General features: G+C 37.9%; 1 protein-coding gene across 3 annotated transcripts in view; it reads left to right on the forward strand.

Annotated features, from left to right (window-relative positions):
* Window positions 1-16,878, forward strand: part of FHIP2A (FHF complex subunit HOOK interacting protein 2A) — a 36,946-nt gene extending 20,068 nt beyond the window's left edge. For 2 of the 3 annotated variants that reach the window (XM_087766565.1, XM_087766567.1), the window contains 9 exons: window positions 7-83; window positions 187-379; window positions 1,563-1,732; window positions 2,603-2,746; window positions 4,475-4,565; window positions 6,295-6,438; window positions 10,927-11,067; window positions 12,126-12,229; window positions 12,322-16,878. In XM_087766565.1, coding sequence (XP_087622691.1) covers window positions 7-83; window positions 187-379; window positions 1,563-1,732; window positions 2,603-2,746; window positions 4,475-4,565; window positions 6,295-6,438; window positions 10,927-11,067; window positions 12,126-12,229; window positions 12,322-12,427 — 1,170 coding nt within the window. In that variant the 3' untranslated portion in view covers window positions 12,428-16,878. Of the gene's footprint in view, window positions 1-6; window positions 84-186; window positions 380-1,562; window positions 1,733-2,602; window positions 2,747-4,474; window positions 4,566-6,294; window positions 6,439-9,189; window positions 9,277-10,926; window positions 11,068-12,125; window positions 12,230-12,321 lie in introns of those variants that run through there. The other variant, XR_015706619.1, reaches the window with a different exon arrangement.
* The last annotated feature ends 245 nt before the right edge of the window (window positions 16,879-17,123 follow it).

Below are 17,123 nucleotides of genomic sequence, written 5' to 3' on the forward strand. Positions count from 1 at the left end.
TTTCAGACTGCTGCTGTTGCTATGGCAAAAGCTGTGCGGGAACGATTTTTCATTGATGTTATGGAACCCCAGCTGATGCAAACGTGAGTAGCATCCTACAAGACACAGCAGAACAGAATCTGAATCAAGCTGATTTTTTTTTCAGCTGAAATCCACTACATACCTGACATGAAATTTTTTGTTCAGTTCAGAGATCGGAATCCTCACATCAACTGCACTATTGCATCGCATTGTGCGTCAAGTGACTTCAGATGTCCTGCTGCAGGAAATAGTTTATTTTATACTTGGAGAACACAGAGAGCCAGAAACTTTGGCAGACATCAACAGACATCCGTTGCGACACAGGTTAATCGAACACTGTGATCATATTTCGGATGAGGTGAGAAGTGGTAATGATATAATGATATCTGCTGGCCAGTTCTGTCTTCCGTAGATTCTGTAAAAACGCCATTGTGAGATCTTTTCATATTGTGTCAGCTAAGTTTTTTTGCCAAGGAAAAGCAAAAAAGCACTATAAATTCCCTTTAGAAAATAAAAGTCAAGCTGTTTTCTCCAGCTACCACGTTGTTCCTATTAATAAAGATTCTTTGCTAAATTTGCTTGCCCCTTATGCGCATGTTGTTGGGCTTGCTCATCTATAAGATAGGGCAAAATCGGTTTCTGTAATTGCATTTTAATTCATGCTTTGTTATATGTTGCATTGCTGTTATTTTCCTTGTTGTGTCAATTCTGTCATGTTATCACGAGGTATAGTTAAAGTTATTTTTTTTTATATATAAAGTAACTGTAGTCCGAGAATATACACAATGCCAATTAAAAGACGATACAATAACTTTAAGCACTTTACACACAGTAAACGTTGTTAAAATAATTGTCTTCAGTAAAATCCCTCCTCAGGAGCTGCTTGTTTCATTTTTTCCATGAAACAACCTCCACCCTCTATTTTTTCAAATAAAAACCAAGCTTGCCTGAAATACAGATCTATGCCTTCGATAGCCATTTTTTTCAGTATGCTTACCTGCTCACCCTGTCAAAATCAGTTATCTGTATAAATCAGTTGATCTTTGCAAAGCTAAGCACTATAAAGCTGTCTTTAAAAACTGTCTCTGTATTGCTTAAAGTCAGTCTCCTTTTAAAAGCCTACATAATATCTCCATGTAAAAAGCTTATTCTGGGTATTTATTACTACCTTTAAGTCTGTTCTGTGTCTCGCTTGCACAATGATAACCATCTTCCAGCATGGATCTGATTGTAATATGGAAAGCTAAGTTGTAAGTTCTCTGAATGTTCTTTGTATTGTTATTTTGGCAGTTTTTAGAAAAATTTTTGTTTTACAGGGAAAAAATACATCCACATATTGATTTTCAAATGCGTGTGAACTTTTCATCCATGTTTATAGCACATTCAGTATAATAATTTCCTAATTTTTCTTAGGATTTTTTTCTTCCTTCGGTAACATAAATAAGCAATTGCAATGTTCTACAATGTACAAATCAGATATAAGGCAAAAAGCATAAGGCAGCAGTGCATCAGTTTATTGAATTTTTACTTTTATGTTGCAGATCAGCATAATGACTTTACGAATGTTTGAGCACCTTTTGCAAAAACCCAATGAGCACATTCTTTATAATTTGGTTCTGAGAAATTTAGAAGAAAGAAACTATATGGAATACAAGCCTCTCTGTCAAGAAGATAAAGATGTGGTAGAGAATGGACAGATTGCAGGAGCAGTGTAAGTTTCTTTTTTTAAGGCAAGTTTTCACAACAGCTAACTTGGATCCTTATTTTTAGAACAAAACAGTTTTTTTTCAGGAAGTGAGCATAGATAGCACTTTGAGTGCTCTATGTATTAATCCGTATCCATAGAGTGATGCAGAAATCATTATATCAGCAACTTCCAGAAATTTTTAGAACAGTAACAAAAAAGCTAAAATTATCAAAAGCCTCTTTCCAGAACAATAGGCACTCAAAGGTCTTCATATATCAGTTCACTTACGCACCTACCTAGCTGAAGTCTATGCTTATTTGTATTGTTTTCAATTAGATTATTCTTGCAGTCAATCACTTAGGTGTCTTGCTTACATTTATGTTCTTGAATCATTTTTTGGTGGAAGAACTTTTCTGGGACACTTTACATAAAATCCTTTTAAATACCCTACGTAACTCTCGTAACTCCTTTTTTTACTGATGGAGGGGTAAGGACTAGCCACACCAGCTATTTTAGGCATCTTAATTTAGGTATTTCTGAGTCATCTAAAATAATCTAATGACTTCCTGGAGTATAACTCTCTCTCGTGTAAAAATGTGGCTAAAGAGTTTAAGTGATTTAATGCAGTGATTTTGTATGAGTCAAAAATGTCTACTCTGTTGCTCAGATCAAGAAGTTATGATTTTTCTTCAAAACAAAGTTTGTTGGGCATTTGTAAAGGTTACTATTTCTGCATATTAATTAGGTAAAAAGATGTGCATATGATAGTGTTCTGGAAAACATCCTAGTTGTTCAGAGATGAAAAATAGAAAGCATGCATTTTGACCCAGAGATTTTCCTGCCTTCCATAACATTCTGTGAATGATTATGTTTTTGTCTAATATAACCTCACAGAGACCTAGAGGAAGATCCGTTATTTACTGATCTGTCTCCAGATAACACATTGTCAACTCAAGAGTGGCTCAGTGCTTCTCCACCTGTCAGTCCAGAACATCCAAAAAATGATGGCAAGACTGAAGTTCATAAAATTGTAAATAGGTAAGTTGAAACAAACACTTAAAGAAATCTCTGAATGTGTGGGTGTCTGCACATACTGTGCAAATCAAATGTACTCTGTAATGGATGTTATTCTGTGCCAGCTGGTAAAAAGACTCCACAGAAGGAAATTATGTGGCATTTTATCAGAAAGCTACTCCTGAAAGATTACAGCTTACAATAAGTAAAAGTAATTCAACATAAATGAGGAAAATAGAAGAACTTTACAGCTAATAGTCTAGTTGAATACTCAGAATTCATGATGAAAGCCATATTGATTATAAAACTTTCTTTTCTCAAAAATATTTGCTATACTTAAACTGCTGTTACAGGACTTGGCCTCCCTGGAGAAGTTTGGGGAGTCTTGCTATAAAAGTTTTAGGGGAAAAAACCCTTCAAACTTCCTAAAGTTCCTTAAACACATATATAAAAGGAAATAATTGCCATGCTAGAGATAACCTTCTATTCTGTGAAAATCAAGGGGCATCTCTGTCACCTCTAACATACCTTTGTGCATGTTAGATGTACCGCAAATTGGATATCACAAAGAGGACAGGCTCTGCTCTAAGCAACTTAGTGATGGTAATTCTCTTAGCAACTAATATTAGGACAAATGCTGTCTGCTCTGTTAATACACAGTAGCAAAGCAGCACTGGTATTTCAGGGCTGACCTATCTACTTATCCAGAAATAATCAAAGGTGTTAGCCAAAGGAAGCAAACAGCCTGAGGACAGTCGGCACAGAATGTCATCGCCACTTCTTGCCCTCGTTCCCCCAGTGCTGCTATATATAGTTTATGGTGGACATGGTTTGGAGCAAAGACGCAAAGAACACTCTCCTAAATTCACCTCGTGTAATCTCCATCAGTGAATGGAATTGTTTTCAGGATTTGCAGTGTTTTGCAGATTTGTATTTTTTCAGATAAGATGGACTCCGTACGAAAAGTCAGCTACTACATATTTCTGCATATAAATCTTACAGGAGCCTCCAGCAATTCTTGGGGTGTGGAGAAAGCTGAAATTTGGAAACAGGGTCCAAAGAATGAGTTTTATTTTGCTGTCCAGAAATTTCAGGTTTTTATATTTATTTTTTAAGGACAATTCCTCTCTAATAAGATTCAGAATTTCCTGATGCTTTTTAGGTCAGATATTGGTGAAGTAATAGGGACATACAGTATTTACACTACATACCTGGCAAAGGCAATGATATTTGTAACTGGGACATTTATATGCAAATATTCCTGTATGTTCTTAGATGTTCATTTTTTACCACAACAAACTGTGGTACATAAAACTGCTTATGCAGTAGGTTAAGAAGAATTTTAACTGTAATTCTCATTCTCTTTTGGCTCATTTATTCTCCAGTCAATTTTCGATATGCTCTAGTAAGATGGAGTCTGACCTTTAGCAAATACTTGACCTGGTTACGAATATTCCTTTTCATCTCCATTCTGTCTGCTAATTCTCAGAAAATCTTCCACTGAGGTTTTTACCTCTAGTGCTAGATACAAAAGTTCTGAAGCATGTATCTTGTTATTACAAACAGTAGTTAGAATAGATGTGCTTAAATAGATTTTGTATTCTCTGTTCTTCACATAAAGTTATGGTAGAATCTGTGGATTAATTGGCGAGACAATTCAGTATTGTGTACACTGTTACACATGATGAGAAAGTATTGATCTGGTGCTCTGTGGGTTATAGATACTCATTAACGTACTTTTTTTCTCTTTAGTTTTCTCTGTCTTGTACCTGATGAAGCTAAGTCATCATACCACGTGGAGGGTACAGGTTATGATACTTACCTCAGAGATGCTCACAGACAAGTAAGTCAGTGAAGTTTTCCTTAGTCCTTGAGAATTTGAAATGCTTATGAGCATATACAAATGGTTCTATAAATAGTCCTACTAAATGCATCTTTTGATAATGGAAGATGGGAAAATTCAATTTTTATTTTCTAATGAAAAGTTACCTTTGGAGATCTTTTGACGGTAAATCCACCTTATATTACTCTAGTGGGAATAATAGATGGCATTAAATGCATTAATATTGATATAACAAATACACTGAGAGAAAATCTGAACTGCAGATAGATTCTTAATTTGCTTTTGCATTTATCTGCATTCTCTTGGAGAATTGCCTGCCAAGCTGTTTGAGAGGACTAAAGGGAAATTAAAATGCTGCATAGGAGTTATGCAATGTGGGACTTTAAAAATAAAGGCTCATCACAGGGAATGCGCAGCCTAAGGCATTCAGGTTTGAAGTTGGAAGTTGGGGTAGGTAGGGAAAGCTTTATGATTTACTGTTTTGAAATAAATGCAGGTTTTGTTTTTACAAACATAATCTAAAGTTCCCTTGGTCAGAGGACAATCACTGTTTATTTGCAGCTTTCTTATTGAAGTCCTGTGAATCTTCTAGAATAGAAAAACATATGCAAAGGAGTAGAGTAACTGCGAGAGCTATATTTAGTAGGTACTTCAAAAATTCCATAAGCTCTGAATTATGATATCAGCAGATTAAGATGGGAAGCTTGGATTTCTTTATTATATTGTTCTATCTGTAGTCTCTCCTGAAAAGAAAGGGAATAGAAAATAGAGAATAAAGAAACAAAGGTTGATGTAAAATTCCTCTATGTTCTATTCTTGGATGCCAGAAAACACATATCATCTTTGTATTTCTTTCATGCCTTGGGAAAAAGAGTATTCTGGGAGTTATTAGAGAACAGAATTGGTTTCTGTCACTTCCTGACAATGATATGGCTACTCTTAAAATATTTCCCCCCTAAGAATAGCCCTGCCTGTTGCTGTTATTACATCCTAATAGCTGTTCTGCTTCCATATTTCTATTCCTGGAAGCCTGCACAAGTAGGTAAGCTACATGCAGTGAAGAATTTCTGAGTCTGTTTTGTCTCTCTATTGCCACTGTTTATTCCTGTGTTCCTTATTTTCACTGCTATAACCTGTGCTCCTTTCAAGGTGTAATTCCTTGAAAGTGAGACATCAGGCAGCCCACAGCAAATCAGAGGCAGAGGTAGAGGTTGAGAAAGACTGTTAGGGGTGATGGGAAACAAAGAGAGGGAAGAGGAAGCCCTGAAGTACTTTTTTCATTTGTATCTCCTGCATATATATGTGCCTTTCCTGTCCCAGGAATTAGGGAGCACTATAGATTGGACAGCAAGATAAGCTACACATAATACAGTGAAAGTGTGGTAACGTACTGACAACAAGAATGTATATGAATGCAGGTCCTGCTTTAGAACAACCCTGATCAGGATGTGTATTGTTGGCTTTGCTTTGTGTTGGGCCTCAGCTGCTTTTTGGGAGCTCTGTTCTCTACCCATTGTGTTTTTGAAACTACCCTAATAGCATGAATGTCTAGAAGAAAATGAGGTGCCTGCATAGAAACTGATCATATTTATTATAGAATGGCTGTTCTTTTGGGACTTAGATTTTTCATGTAGCTACAGATTATAGTTTTAAGGCATATGGACTGTTAAAAGGAAAGAAATGGTTTCCATGGAGGTTTGAATCTGTTTTCCTCACTACTTTTTTCTAGTTCCGGGATTATTGTGTCATCTGCTTACGGTGGGAGTGGCCTGGATCTCCCAGATCTTTGGAAAAGTGCAATTTAGAAGCAGCATTTTTTGAAGGACACTTCTTGAAAGTCCTGTTTGAAAGAATGGGCAGGATTCTTGATCAGGTAAGGAAAAGCAGGTTATGAATTCCATTTCTGATACTTTCATCACTACAAAAGGGCTCGTCTCCAAGGTCCCATGGATTCCCGTCACCCAGATGTCTATTAGAGCATCATATTATTGCGTAATGTCCCATGGCCTTGATGCACGTCTCTCTAGATTGCAGGATGTTATAGTGATCAGCATTCTCAACAAAAGTAGAGAACAACCTGATCTAGTTGTAGATGTCCCTGCCAGTTGCAGGGGGGGTGGACTAGATGACCTTTAAAGGTCCCTTCCATCCCAAAGCATTCTATGATTCTATGAACAAAAACTCTCTTATCATTGTTACCCACTTTTTTTGTGTACCAAATGTTTTCTTGACCAGAAATACAATTTAAATTAATGAGTAAGACAAGAATATCCCTTAAGTAAAAGGAGAGGGTAAGATAGTATCTTAGGAATCCTTCAGTCCTAGTATCACTGATTCTGTTCCCATTTTCTAGCATATACACTTAGAAAGCATGTACGTTTTTCAGTAAATAAAATACTGTACGGCTCCTTTCTGCCACATTTCAGTGAACTTCAATCTGAAGTCGTGTTCTGGAAGCAGTTTACGTCACTGTGTAAGATGAAAAGAACTTACTGTATCACTGCTAACATTTCCCGTATTTTTGCACAGTTAGAAAAAACTGTTATCAGTGCATGGAAAGTTTCTAGAAGGTATCCTTTTCCATCTGCAATGTAGGGGTTTTTTTCCTGTTTGATTATCTTCAAATAATAAAAGTATAGCTGCCAAGGGGAAACACATGAGATATGATCTGACTGGCTCCTTGTTCTGAAAAGGAGGTGTGACATGTCAGACCCAGATTAGCACAAAGGAATTTAAAGAAAGTGAATTTTCCTGATGTGCGTTTGTTTCTGTATTTAGCCAGCCTGCATGACCTAGTCTTTCTGGGGAGAAGCAAAGTGAAGGGTCAGGGAGGTGAAAAGGAGGTTGCCCTGTGTGAAAACTTAATGTTTCTTTGCCTTCTCTAAACTCTGGACTTAAGTTAGTCATGTCGATGTTGCTGCTTTAGATCAAGAAGATAACTTTTCTTGCCAGTGAAAACGAGCCCTGAAGGTCTAGATTACCCTCCCTGTAATACCAGCTGGAGTTGGTACAGATGCAGTAGTACCAGTTTCAGAAGTTTGAACAATTCTTTTCTGTTTTGCATGTGGAGCTATCTACAGAATAAACAATTAGCTGTGGTAGTGCCAGATTTCCTGGTCATAAGCAGGACAAGAGCCACTTGAACATATAAATGCATAGGAAACGTGTCAGGAAGCCAGTAGTAGCTTCTAGGTCAGCTCTGTGAGTGTTCAGGGGAGAAGGATGTTTGAGAGTACCAACTGTTATAATTCAGAATTCAGAAAAGAAAACCAAATACTTCTATTGCTATATTGTGTATTCTCAGGGTTTTGCTTCCAGTAAACATGTTCTGCACACTTCACTAGCTGAAATGGTTGTAGATTAGAGTCATGAAGAAAACTGGGCATCATCAGCTCTTAGGAAGAACAAGCCTCATGCATATGAAAACCTTGTCTGAGCAATGACACATAAATTACAAAAAGTAAAGAACCCAAGTTACATCCCCCAAGAAACACCTGAGTGTCAGATACGTACGCTTACAACAAAAGTAGCATGGAAGCACAGTGCCCATTTTGATATACTACCTGTCAGCATGACACACATTTGGGTTAGTCAAGTAAGGTGTTACGATCTGTGGTGTCAAAAATGGTTCTTGACTCCAGAAGAATTAAAATGAACTGCCTGAATCAGACAGAAGGGGTAAATTCTTATCATATCACACCAAAACCCAGTCCTAAAAAACAAACTGGAATTCCTAGGGATTATTCACAGTGAAACACATAAATCACATATAGAAAAATAAACAAAACCCAAAACAACAAAACCTGGGTCCTGTCAATGACAAATTTGACATAATGGGTGCTAATGTCCAGATAAAGTGAAAAATGTTGAAAAGCCTTTAGTGGGGACACAGTACTACTTACAGATTGTGTTCTATGTCTTTTTTGCTTTGTCACAATATTATAGGTAGTTCTTGTGTTTTTATCAGTTTTTATCAGTAGATAGCAGAAAACTTTGCAGAGGTGGTAGGTATCATTAACCTAGTTTCTGACAGAAGACAGCTGAGGCACACAAGTGAAGTACTTGTTTCAAGGCTGTTCAAATCCAGTACCTCATCTGCTAGACAGTATCTCCTTCCTCCTGTTAATATTATACATTTCTGTGGAAATGTCTGCTTCCTAAGAATTTTGTAAAAAATTTCCTGAACTGCAAATTTTGCTGGTTTTAACCTTTTTAGTTATAGAGAATTTTTTTAGGATGTTATCTGATATAAGGCTGTCTTACTGAGTCTGCTGACATATGGACAGAAATAAAAGCTCTGTGTGAAAAAGCAGCTTTCCTTAATGCTCTCAATTAGTTCAAATCACAACAGCAATCTGTCTGAACAATTCAGCATGTGTTACTACTTTGTTTCCTTCTCTTCTTGTGAACACCAGATAATGCTCATGGCTTCAAAGCTTCCTAATGAATTGACTGACTCAGACAACTCTAAAGACCTTCTCCTACAGTTCGGCTAGGTAGACAGTGGAATGGATTTATGGAAGGAATTTGTGTCTCTGTCTGCAGAGTAACTGTTCCACAATAACTCAAAATGTTATCTCTTTTACCTATAACATCTCTTTTACCTATAACATCTCTGGTCCAGGGGCTGAAAGCTTCATTTGTTAGAAGATTGGGATGAATCTATTGCTGGAATATCAAGTACAGAAATAACTGCTACTGACTGGGAGAAGTATGTGCTTTCACTTCAAAAGACCTATAAGACAACTCCCTTTGCAATGCAACAGTGTGTGGTAATGAATTCAGGAATAAGGTACCTAAATATTAGTTGGGTGTCCACATCTAGTCAGTGGAAATTTTGTCAGAACAGCCCCAGTAGTCTCTGGAGCTGTTAGACTGAAAAGCAAGTAGGTGTCTCTTCTAGTGCAAAGTGAATCACCATCTCAGCTTCCTTGACTGGATTGACCTTTCAGTCAACTCAACTCAGTTGCCTGAACTGAGGTATCTGTTGCTGTTTTTGTGATGCCCAAGATATTCCCACAAGCTTGCGGTTACAACACGGATCTTGCAGGATCCACCTTCTGTGGAACCATCAAGAGACCAGCAGATACTCTTGAGCATCTGAGGTGGCACGAGATGTTTGTGTGTAGGCAAGTGTATCAAGTGTCAGGTCTCTGTTGAGTAGGCTAATGCGAGCTTACACATGTAGACATATCTAAATATATCTATCTTAATCTGAAGCTGAATTCTTCCAAATCTTACAGTCTGGAAAAGGGAAGAATCTGTTCTCTGATTCTTCAGTGGGATGCTAACTAGAGAGCGTAAAGATGGTAATTTGAGGCCATAAAATCATCCTCTTTTAGATGTGATTATGCCACTGAGGATGTTACTGCCAATATGCAGTCAAAGAGATTGAATGAGGGCCCTGTAATCCACTTCAGGTAAAATCAGCAAGGTTAAGTTAAACCATCTGGGTGCTGGTAACATCTTCAGGCTGGCATAGGGGTGTACCAAGGGAACGTCTGTCCATCTCTTGTCAACACAGTGTGTTCCACCACTGAATAGATGGAAGGATATTCTACTCGTTTGCAAATTTGGGCCTGAATTAAAATGTCAGCTTGTTTTCACTGTGATAAGAAAATCAACGATGGAAAAAAAAAAGTACTTGGGACATAAAGAAGCTTCTATTTTATGGAAATGAGTTTCTCACTGGAATGGTAAAATCCTTTAAGCTAGGCACTATTTTTTTCCTAGAAAGTTAGGTGCTATTTTTTTCCTTATGACCGATTAGCATCTTCCAGCATCTGACAGTATTGCCTCTCCCATTTAGTTGATTTGGGGAAAGGAGGTAGAGAAGCAGCTCAGAATTTCATGCTGCTTTCCCAGCCCAGGATGGTCTCATCTCCCGTAGCATGCTGCCACAAGATGACCAGGCCTTCTGCAGTGGTTCTTTCCAAGCAAAAAACAAAGTAGAAGAAGAGAAATACCCTATTAGCCATAAACATGGATTTGTCTCTCTCTGTTTCCTGAGCTCATTTTACTTCACAGAAGCAAGCAGATGTTTAATCTAGGCTGATTCTATGCTATTTGTTTAGCTACTGTGCTAAGAAATGTTTTACAGGAAGAGGACTTATCCTACAATAAACAAGTGTGCAAAAGCTTCAAGTGGTTGTAGCAGTTCTACAGATAACATCTAATACCTAACTGCCATATTCGCATCACTCCTGTTTTGGAAAGCAGAAGTTTTGGGCCTGTCTTCTAATCTAATTTTTTATATATTCAGAACCCTATATATAAGGTTCTAGTAGTTAAATAAACACTGTCTGGATGAAAGAAGCCAGCATGAAAATAACTAAGCACTGTGTTTTCCTTTTTTTTGCAGCCTTATGATGTGAATTTACAAGTTACGTCAGTGTTGTCCAAACTGTCCTTGTTTCCCCATCCTCATATACACGAATACCTTTTGGATCCTTATGTAAACCTAGCTTCTGGCTGCAGGTCTCTCTTCTCTGTTATTGTCAGGGTGAGTAAACACACAGTTAATATTTACATATGGCTATACAGCAGTGATACATTTAGTAACTTTGTAGTTACTGGTAGTAGTTGCTGGCTAGTTTAAGTTGGCAAATGGTTTCTCACTGAAAGTAGATACTTATGCTCTTGATTTGAATCAAGATTTTGGATTTTCTACCAACAACACTGGAAAACGTGTTTCTGTGTCCTCATGTCTTCAAAATTGTTTGTTTGCTTAGTTTCATTGTATAGATCAAAACATCCCCTCTGGCAATGGTGTTGCTTTAAACGGGACTAGGTCACATCGTTGTCACTTGCAGGCAAGGTCAGGTAGTGCTGTGAGAACAGGCCAAGTACAGGTTTGCACCTGGATGGGAAAGAGATGGCTTTGATTCACACACAAGCAAAGGACACTCCTGAGTACCCTGTGCCTGGATGTATATTTCTGCTCATCCTCTTTTTTTTCTGATGAAGGCCGTTCTTGATAATGAAGTCCTGGATTTTTCAAAAGTCCCCTTCCTTTCCGTCTCTGATTCCATCTCCTCCTGCCAAACCTGCATCCTAGAAGTGCTGGCTGGGTGCCTGTCACACTGCAGTCTTCTCAGTCGGAGATCCCTCGCCTACCCCACGCAGCAGCTGTTATTAGGCTGGTCAGGAGCCTATTAATGGTGCTTGCCCATGCTAACAGAGGGCTTAGCTCCCTTTTTCCCAGCAGCCCTGCCCATTTCAAATATAATCTTCACTCTCTCCCCTTGTGCTTTCCCTAAACCCAGGAATTTACTGGTCAATTGCCTGCATCGACATTTACTAAGACAAATTAATCATTGACATAATTAAGTAATGCCATTTGTGGCAACAGCAAGTAAGGCTCAAGAGTTCCTGTCCTTTTGTATCTCTTTACTTTCTGCACCCACTCATGCTTTTTGTGGGCAGAGCAGGTACTCTGCGTGTTGTTTGGTGAGCCTGTGAGGATGCTGAAGTGGGTCTGCGTCCTGGGCACTGAAGGCTGTCATTTAACCTTGCTGCCAAGGTGTTAATTTTGTGTGCTGATGGGATTGTGCTTTACAGGTCGTTGGGGACCTCATGGTTAGAATCCAGCGCATCCCAGATTTCACTCCCAAACTTCTGCTTGTCAGAAAACGCCTGCTGGGCTTGGAGCCAGAAGGGCCCATGTGAGTAAATACATTGCCTATTCTTCAAGACCCACGGCTGGTTTTTGTGTGTGCCAGTCCTGATTCTCTGCTGTTTTTTTTCTCTTTCTCAGCATTGACCATATGACGTTACTAGAGGGCGTGATTGTGCTGGAAGAATTCTGCAAAGAGCTGGCAGCAATTGCATTTGTGAAGTATCATGCCTCATCTACACCATAAGCAGCCTTGATGAGTAGCCAGGCTGTAAAACCACCTAGCCCGTTTCAGTCGAAAAGACTATTGACAACACCTGGATAAGAAGAGGTGGTGCCTCCTGGAAAAGTGTCAGTTGACATTTGGCAGAATTGGAAGACAAGTTACTTTCACCAGATGTTGACATGGCAAGAGAGAGGGATTCAAATGGACCTAGAACATGACTGAAGGCATTTTGGGTGAAACCAATACCTAGTGTTTCTAGCCACTGTGTGAAGAGCTGCAAAAGCTGCATGAAGAACCACAGACATCAGACCTTGGTTATTGTGTTATAATGACAACGTTTAGAGAGTTGGGTCTTTTGTATGTTCTGGGGCTCACATGCACCAGTTCGCTTTTTGTGACCATATTATTTTTAAAAAGCAAATTAATTTTATAACATTTTTATGTCTTAATTTTTCTTTTCAGTTGGATATGTGAAAGGAAATCACAACTATAGTTGCAATGTATATTATTAAAAATGAAGAGAGGTTAAAAAAATCCACCAGTCCATATACAGTGGGATATATTAATGCAGGATCATTTTTGTTTTGGTGAATCTTAAAGACAACTCTGAGCTTGATTCCCCAATGGATTACTCCAAGAGATATATCAGTATAAAATCAATACTAATGGAATTAATCCTGATTCAGCATCACATCCATAACAAATATATCTGAAGTGTACATGTTTTTAGCATGTTTGTCTCTGTCATTCCGAGTGATTGCTCTTCAGGTTATCTGTGTAACTAGATTTGCTTTAGGTTTTTGCATGTGAACCCCAGTTGCTTGCCTCGTGTCACCTTTACAGGGAAGTTAATTATAGGTCATCGGTAGTTGTTGTTGAAACAGTATTTTTAATTTCTTTTAAATTGGTATTTAGCCTGAATTGGTTTAAGACTCTTTTGTGCCTTGAAAATTGGCAGCATAAACATTCTGTCATTTTTAGAAGTGTTTTTATTGCTTATCTAACCTTAGCAGTAGCACCCAGCAAAAGATTGTCTGATGCCAATTCAGTTAAAGCATTGATACCATATATAGGACCAAAATTTACACCTGCTTTTCATAGTGCTGGGATGCAAAAATGAATCTTTTTCAATATGGATGCTATCAGTCAGGGCAGGCATTTGCATTGCAAGTGCAGGGCCCTCCAGACTTCAGCATGCTTTGCTTCCAGTTCTCTAGCGTGATGGCAGCCTGCGCCTCAGACAGTTCTCGCTGCTCACTGCCACATACGCACCGGCAGGTTCGGGTGGCCATGCTTTAACCTTCAAGTCCCACTGAGTGACTTGGGTGAGAGACCTGTCCTGCTCTCTGCACAGGTGTGTAGTACCTCTTTCCCCTCCTATGAACCTAATAGCATAGGCAGGCAAGGTAGGGTTTAGCTCCTTGTGTTTACATTGTATTTCTTTGTTTGTCTTTCCTACTATCCTGTTTGCACAGCTAATGCCCATTTTAGATGTGGTTGCTCATACACAAATATGGACTAATGTACTCCGTCACTAGGATTTTTCTGGATTTACATGACTGTATCTAGAATCAGATTCTGCTCTGAATCCATGCCTTTTGAGGTCTTTTTTTTTAAATGTTTATGGAACCTGGATGTTGAAAAGCCTTTTAAGTTAGCAGGTTAATTAGAACAGTGTCACAGTTAATGGGCTAAATTTATTCTTGTCACAGCAGTGAAGAGAGTCCTGCTGTAAAAGCTTCCAGTACAGGTTCAGCTGGAGAGAGCAGTTCTGGAACTGGGGAAGCATTTTGGCAGGTAAAACTTGTATTCAGTGGCTGCCTGTACTGGGAGGCTTTTGTACAAAAAAGTACTTTTGTACTTTTGTACTTTTTTGCATTTATCTGGCAAACAAAAGCATGTTTCACTTCCTCACCTCCTTTCTTTTTGCTGAATTTAGCCACAAAGTATTTTCAGGTCAAAGTAGCATAGTAGGATGAAGTTTAAAAAAATGACACTTCTTTCATTTTTGTTCTTTAGAAACATACCTTGAAAGTAGCAAATAATTTTTAGTGATATGTATTGTATTGCAGTCAGTCCACATTAGAAGCTTCGTTAATGTAACATAGCAGACACATAGTTTAGAACATGTAATTGTCTATGCAGAGTGATGTTTAATACACGCATTTGTTATAAATAAGGACCCAGTACAGCAAAGCAGTTAAACATAAGCTTAATTTCAAGAATTTTATTCCTAAATCACAATCTCTTATGTGAACAAAGTTAAGCTGTTGAGCACAAATGCTGATGCTTTACTGAATTTGGGTCTTCGTTGGTTTTGCTTGAACTTAATTACTTTTTCCTCAAATTTTCTATTTTCATTATTTATTTTTTTAAGTGTATATTCCAGAATATTTCGCATGTCCCAATTTCAGTGGAAACTGGAAGTGATAATACTACTAGAAATGAAAGTGAGAGAAATGTTAAACAAAACTTGCAAGAGCATTCCAAGTAATATAACGATTTATAAAGCCATTCAAGAGATGCGTAATCTCAAATGAAAGCATTAACATCACCTCTTTTGTTATTGCTGTTCTTCTTGTTGTTGTTGTTTTCACCGATACCTGCGCTCATTACAGTGTAAGGAATTGTATCAGTCAGCTTCTGGAAGGACTGCTGCAACCTCTGTGGCATTTTAATGCAAAACAGTCTACCGAGCTGCAAACACAATTCCTTCGTGCTTGTCCATGAGAAAAATAAGTAGATGTAACTATTAAATTTAAAACTCTTAAATTCAGGATATAATTGTTCAGTCTCCAGCAACATGGGTGATGTTCTTGCAAACCAAATGTTACTTAGTTGATAAACTTACAAGACATGGATCCACCCTGACAGAAGTGAAGCAATCCGTAAAGTTGCTTTAGCCTAAACTGTTTTTGTGAGTGCTGCCTACAAACCTTAGTTACTATACATGATGACAATGACCTTTATTTTTGTAAAAGTGATTTAATCTTCCTTAAGAGATGGAACTCATTTAATTATTTTTTGTGGTGATATTTTCCATGCACTTTTTTTTATTAAAAAAAAAAAAGGTTAGAAGTTAGTTCAGGTCCATGTTTTCACCTTTCCAATCTATGCATGTCATTGCGGTGCCCATTTTGTTTCTGTGTGCGTGTGTTTGTATGTGGTTATTTATTACCCAGAGATGGACACCTGAGAAAATATACGGCCTGAAGTTCACAGCATATGCAGATCCTCCAGATGTCAGTGGGAAATGCAAGTGCTTATCACGTTAGAAAATACGGCCTATAGTATTAGATTGAAATACTTGAGAGGTAATACTAGAAAAAATTTTGATCTCAAAAAGCAGATCCAAACCACATTTTAACCCTGATGCACATGTGTGTAAATAGACACATTTTTTACTTCTTTTCCATTTATAATATGTATTTGATTTAGACTCCGATATAGAAAATTTTGTAATAAGCCATGTGCTAGCTCTGGTAGAACGAGTTTGTCCTTAGTTTCTCATATGACTGTAATATTCCTGGTATTCAGATCCTGTCTGTGTAATGTTCTTACTATGTATTTGTCTGTGCAATATAAAAGCTGTGATTTGATACACAGCTTGAGTCTGGTTGTACATCACCTATGTATATATATACATATATATATATATATATATAAGGACCAGAATCCCGAGCTTGCTTACACTACTATTAGTGTAAAGATTGTCGCACTTGATTTTACAGGGCACAAGTAATCGTGGAATGGCTTTGTAAATGCATGGTAATTTCTACTATAACCTGCTGTGTAATTTCACAGATGACATTTTATTATTGCTATTTGTCTTGCTAAAGGGAATACTGAAGTGAAGTGCTAAGTAAAATCGAAGGATTATGTAGTAGACTTGGGGCTACATGGAAAATCCATATCTGATATTGCATATCATACAGGGTTTTCAAACCGTGATCCTCAATACTTTCTGTGCCCTGTAAAATAGTGCAACTATATAAAATACATACTCATTGTTTTGCCTCCTGCCTTGTTTACATTAAACAGAGGATATTCAGTAAAATTTTTCTATTAAACGTTGTGTAGGTCACTTACTGACAGTGTTGCCAAGGTTTCGCAGGTGTGGGATTTCCAATGAGGAACTGTTGAAACAGCCACATTACCAGACATACAATATTAAGTTTTATGAAGGAGGTTGTGATAAAATCCAACTTTTTGTGCTAAAAAATGCATGGAGGATTAAAGGGGATATTCTCAAAATAAATTAATTTCAATGAAGCGACTGCTTCTATTATTACAGAATCCATAATAGGTTTTGTATGGATGACCTTGGGATAGAAAATGTTTTAACATCCTGAAGTCCCGTCATTTATTTTTATTACATCCTGAAGTCCTTTCACTTATATTGAGTCTGTCACTGCAGCATCTTCTGGAATAAACCTCTTTCCTGTGCCGTACTGTGCAGGGCTCGGAGTGAATCAGCGTACGCTTGCCCATGAAAATTGGAAGCAAAGAGAAATAGCCAGGATGGAGTCACCCTGAACACAGAGTAACGTCTGCTCTTCCTGAGAGCCCTGATATCTTTCAAGACTGCAGCTGGTCAAGACCTTGGTTTTCTATTGCATTTGAGTGCAGAGTGCGGCAGTCACAACATTAGTTTATTGAATTGGGTACAAATGTCGTGTACGTGAGTAAGCAGCATCTCTTACTTCAGGGCCTCTGA

The sequence above is a fragment of the Nipponia nippon genome, unplaced genomic scaffold, assembly GCF_047370975.1.
Source record: "Nipponia nippon isolate SJK-2023a ecotype South Korea unplaced genomic scaffold, ASM4737097v1 scaffold_3, whole genome shotgun sequence".
NCBI lineage: Eukaryota > Metazoa > Chordata > Aves > Pelecaniformes > Threskiornithidae > Nipponia > Nipponia nippon.